This window comes from Nestor notabilis, unplaced genomic scaffold, assembly GCF_000696875.1.
Source record: "Nestor notabilis isolate BGI_N333 unplaced genomic scaffold, ASM69687v1 scaffold6041, whole genome shotgun sequence".
NCBI lineage: Eukaryota > Metazoa > Chordata > Aves > Psittaciformes > Psittacidae > Nestor > Nestor notabilis.
Window position 1 is genome coordinate 109 of NW_009915973.1, and position 5,468 is coordinate 5,576.

General features: G+C 44.6%; 1 protein-coding gene across 1 annotated transcript; it reads left to right on the forward strand.

The window, feature by feature from the left end:
- Window positions 1-226: 226 nt before the first annotated feature.
- Window positions 227-5,464, forward strand: GTF3C5 (general transcription factor IIIC, polypeptide 5, 63kDa; the record flags this gene model as incomplete). Its single annotated transcript, XM_010024377.1, has 8 exons — window positions 227-422; window positions 775-879; window positions 1,473-1,587; window positions 2,238-2,318; window positions 2,883-2,980; window positions 3,652-3,734; window positions 4,768-4,910; window positions 5,396-5,464. Coding segments are annotated over 8 exons (890 nt in total), but the record flags the coding sequence as incomplete, so codon positions are not given.
- Window positions 5,465-5,468: the final 4 nt, after the last annotated feature.

The following is a 5,468-nucleotide window of genomic DNA, read 5'->3' on the forward strand; positions in this document are numbered from 1 at the left end:
TTTTCTTTTATTTAAACTTTCCTTCTGCACTGGTATCACAAGATTCTTTTATGTGTGTGATAGGGAGGTGGGGTGAAAGACAAACTGAGCCATTGCTCACTCAGCCGAGCCCCTTCTCTTCTGAAATCTGGCTCACAAGCTTCCATTTTCGCATGTTTCCTGTGAAGGGCCCAGGTCTGTGTGTGCCTGGGCAAAAAGCAGACCCGATCCTTCCCCTGTTTCTTAGGGAGGGATACAACAACCCCCAGGTGTCTGGTGAGAACCTGATTGGCCTCAGCAGGGCCCGTCGCCCACACAATGCTATCTTTGTGAACTTTGATGACAAAGAAGTCCCAGCTAAACCACTGGATGCTGCTGTACAGACCTGGAAGAAAGTGTGCACAAATCCTGTTGATAAAAAGGTGGAGGAAGAGCTGAGAAAGGTATGTGCCTTACTCTCAGGCTGAGGCTGGACTGCAGCATACTGCGAAGGAAGAAACTGCATTGATTTATTTTCTCTGGCTTCCCCAAAAATTCTTGGTGATTGTAACTGACTGATACAGCAAGTGTCAGTAGCCACCACTGGCACTGCTGTGTTCAGTTCAATCGTTTAAGTCAAGATTTGAATCTGTCTTTGCACCCAGCTCACATGATGTTCCTTTTCCTGCCTCTAGTTCGTACATTACCATTTTGATAACCAGAGGCCCCAGCACAGAAAAAAGTCCACTTGGAAAGCTGAACTGCCATTGGTAACTCACTTCCCACTGTTCCATGGTTGTTTTTGTATTATTTTAGCTCTTTGAAGTCCGTCCTGTCTGGTCTCGGAATGCAGTGAAAGCCAATATCAGTGTCCACCCAGACAAGCTGAAACTTCTTTTGCCATATTTGGCCTATTACATGGTAAGTCCGTACATCTGCCCTTTTGCCTGTCTGAGGCTGCTAGGAGGCAGAGCAAGAGAGCATCAGCTGGGTATTCCTGGCCCTTTAGCATTTTTGAGGCCCTACCACCAAAGTACCTGTGCTTAAGCTTATGTAAAGAGAAGGCTGGAAGGAAAGCCTAGCTTCTGAACAGAAGTTAAAGCCATGGAGAATTCAGAAACTGTTCGCACCACTCGTTCTAATCAGCTCTGCAGTTCAGTCAGACACTCAAATTGGCTGTTCATCTGGCGTAGGTGGAAGGTTTTTTCCAATCAAACACTTTGTTGTGATGTTGCAAGTCAGTTTGTAAAAGCACACAAATATTTGTGCTTCGATACATTGATTGCCTGAGTTTCAGTATATAAATATGTATTGTTGTGAAAAGAGCTGGTAAAAGAAATAACCTTTGGAAAATGATACAAATACTAAAATGATATAAATACTAAAATGATACAAATACTAAAATAATGATATAAATACTAAAATTGTCTAAGATTCTCTGCAACACTGTACTGAAGAAATTCTGCAACACTGTCCTGTTTCTTGTAACCATCTTCCCCCATGTGTGTTTATAGTTAACAGGTCCTTGGAGAAGCCTATGGGTTAGGTTTGGGTATGACCCCAGAAAACACCCTGAAGCAAAGATTTATCAAGTACTGGACTTCCGAATTCGCTGTGGAATGAAATACGGTAAAAGAGCCCAACCCACAGAGATGCTCCCTCTGCTTTCTAGTTAATCCTGGTAGTGCTTTTCTTTTTATTTGTTTTTCACACTTCTTTGCCCTCTTTCTGCTCTGATGAAGATGATGCCTCTTGAGCTCATTGCTCACTGTAGTTATTCCATATACTACTTTAATACTTTTATTCTATAGTATGCAATGTCTTTCCTCATTTGGCACATTCCAAACTCAGTGGATGGACTATACAGTCAGCTGGCTGACTTTCCTCCTCCATGTGTTCAATTCCCAAGTGGATGTAGCAGACCATCTTCCCTCTTGCTCAGGGGAGGCACTGAGCAATGCATTCTGTTACTTATATAGTAGCTTTCTCTTGAGGACCTCGATGTCTTGTGCAGGATGCTCAGTCTCAGACCTTTCTGAGGTCATCTAATAAGTCCATGACAGAGCTAGCATCCAGTCCTTGCCATCAGATCACATCTCCCGATCTAAAGGGTTTTATAGATCTGACAGCTCTCCTCTCTCCACCTTGCTAAAATCACGGTACCCCAAGGATCACCCTGCCTTTCACATACCAGCCCACCACTTCTGTTACTGAGCTAGGGATTCTGCAGGCTGCTAACCCTCTGTTCATTATTGGCTTTCTCTTTTCTCCTCCTCCAGGTTATGCCCCTAATGACATGCCCGTGAAAGCAAAACGCAGTACATATAACTACAGTCTGCCCATCACTGTCAAGAAGCCTGGTATGCTGTGCCTTCAGAAGGGCTTTTCTGGCTCTTCTGTTTGTTTGTTTAGTCCATCCTAGTGCCAGGTGGTGAAGGGTCTTCCTGTGTTCTACCTGAGCCAAAACTGGAGCTTTATTTCTGTTTATAAAATGGCGTTGCTGTTAAGCCAGCAGAAGAGTCTCCTTCTGGGAAGTGTTGTGAGAATCTTGGGTGCATGTCTGGCTGAGCCACAGTGTCTGTTAGCAGACAGAAGGGAGTTCTGTCAGCAATACTGAGGGAATTCAGCATTCACTTTGTTTAGTGATGGTGCAGAGTGAGGGGAGAGGTTTCTCTTTTTTTTTTGTCAAGGAACAGCAGAGGAAGTTAAAATTATTGACAGGTGTGCTGTGGAAAAAGCCACCGAACTCGCCACCTTTCCTGCACCTGTCTAGAAATGTCTTTGAAGAATGGGTAACGTGCTCAGTTGCTGGCTTGGTCTGGTTTTTACTGACCAACAAAGTTGAGTCAGCATACAGAAGTGACAATACAATGCCACAGGATGAAAGATGTCCCTAATCAGGACTCTCTTTTTTTGTCCTTCAGTAAGTCACACAGTCAGTGTACATGATCTGAAACAGGGGCTTGGTACATCCAGTGCCTCCAGTGCAAAAAGGACTGCCTCCAGCAGGTATAAACTGAAGGTAAGTATTACTCTCCTTAACTAGAATCTTGAAATAACTTAGTGAAAAAGTGCTGATTCTTCTTTTGTCAGTCAGTGAGGGAACAGTTGTGAGTGAATTGATGTCCTCAGATTTCCTGGGAAGCTGCTAGTTATACATGTCACTACAGAATTCAACCTGCTGTGTACTGAACGTATTTCTGCAAGATGGGATTGGTACTCTCAGCCCTAGTCTTAGATGATGTCATGAGCATTCCGTTTCAGTTGATAAAACTGGAGCTTTGTGAGCAGTGAAATGCAAAAAATGGCCACGTATTTATCAGGTTGTCCGGTAAAATCCAGCACTGCAAAATAGGTATTTAACCAGGAGTCTTTTATTTTTCCCTTTTTGCTAGAACGAAACCTATGATCCACTGTTAAACAGTAACAGCCTACACAGCTGCAGTTTGAAGAGATGAAGCGTGTTCTCTGCACAACTGTGCTGTTGTGACTGTTGCTGCAGTGAAATTTTGCTGCATTTCTCATTCAGCTTTATTTTTTATCATATGCAGCCCTGTGCTGTGGAACTGATTTGCATTGGAAGTGCCTTGATCTTGATTCAGCCCACTGGAAGTACAGATCGGTTATGCCAAAGCTGTCCTGTTGCACCATAAAAATGTACATTAATCCTTTCTCCTTCTTTCCTCCTCCTAGGAATCCATCTATATTTTTCAAGAAGGAGCCTTACCCCCTTATCGGCAGATGTTCTACCAGCTCTGTGATTTGAATGTGGAAAGGTATTGCACACTGGCAGCTGAGTCTTCGGTTAGAGCTGGATTTCAAAGCCTGTTAACATAGAATCATAGAATGGTGTGGCTTGGAAAGGACCTTAAGATCATCTAGTTCCTCTAGCTCCAACCTCCCTCTCATGGGAAGGGACGCCTCCCCCTAGACCATATTGCCCACGCCCCATCCAACCTCGCCTTAAACACTGCCAGGGATGGAGCATTCACAACCACCTTGGGCAGCCTGTGCCAGTGCCTCACCACCCTCACAGTAAGGAATTTCTTATCTCCAACCTGAACTTCCCGTTTCAGTTTAAACCCATCACCCCTTGTCCTATCGCTACAGTCCCTGATGAAGGTCCCTCTCCAGCATCTGTGTAGCCCCCTCCAGGTACTGGAAGCTGCTCTGAGGTCTCCACTCAGCTTCTCTTCTCCAGGCTGAACAGCCCCAATTTTCTCAGCCTGTCTTCATACAGGAGGTGCTCCAGCCCCTGATCATCCTCGTGGCCTCCTCTGGACTTGCTCCAACAGCTCCATGTCCTTCCTATGTGAGGACACCAGCGCTGCACACAGTGCTGCAAGTGGAGTCTCATGGGAGCAGAGCAGAGGGGCAGGATCACCTCCTTTGTCCTGCTGGTCACGCTGCTTTTGACGCATTCCAGCACACGGGTGGTTTCTGGGCCCAAGCGCACATTGAAGCGACTAATACTCAGTTTCTCATCAACCAGCACCCCCAAATCCTTCCCCACAGGGCTGCTCTGAACCACTTCTCTGCCCAACCTGTAACTCTGCCTGAGATTGTCTCTATTGTTTATAGCCAGTCCATTCCCCTCTCTCCTTGACCAGAAACTTGAGAGGTGGTTAGCTTCATTAAAATAGAACAGACTTTTCACACATGAACTTCCTTTCTCATGTGACAATTACCTAAATAAATAACTACTCCAACTCAATGAAGTAAAAGGGAAGTAAGCCATGACTTGGCTCATTTGAGGCCTGTATCTGAAAGTAGAAGGCTAACGTTTCCTTCTCGTTTGCTGCTTTTTAGCCTACAGAAAATTATCTGTCGTAATGACGGCACAGAGTCAGAATGCACAGAGCGGGATGGGTGGTGTGTTCCAAAGACTAGCGATGAGCTGCGAGATGCCATGTCTCTGATGATAAAGCAGATAATCAGATCCACAAGACCTGGTAGGGATGCTTCTGAACATCAAAGTGTATTACTATCTTGCTGCCTACTACTGCTATTAGGAATAGCTGGAAGTAAAGGTCTTCTATTTCATCTTCCCATTGTCACAGCCTTCAGGTTTTAGATGTCTTTGCACAGTGATAATCAAGATCCAGTTCTTAATGATGTATTTATTGGTGGCATTTTATTTTTATTGAGGTTATTAATCGAACAACAAGCAAGGAAATTATTTATGCATGCTGAGGCAAAGCAGTATCCCAGTGACAGAGGTCAGAATCAGCTGGGAGAGGAAGCATAGGACTGCTAGCAGTCCTGAAGTATGAAAACAGATTGCTTTGGGCTTAATCAAATTCTGTTAAGATGTGAAACAGTAGGTGTGCCCCTCCAGCCTCTGCCTTCCTCTCACATGTTTTAAGAACTCTTCTGAAAATGTCTGCAAGTTCCACTAAGAGAGGCATCACAGTGTCTTTCTTTCTTCCCAATTCAGCTCTTTTCTCAAATACAAGAAGCAGTGAAGATAGTGAAGAGCAGCTAGCGTATGAGTCTGCAGAGGATGAGGA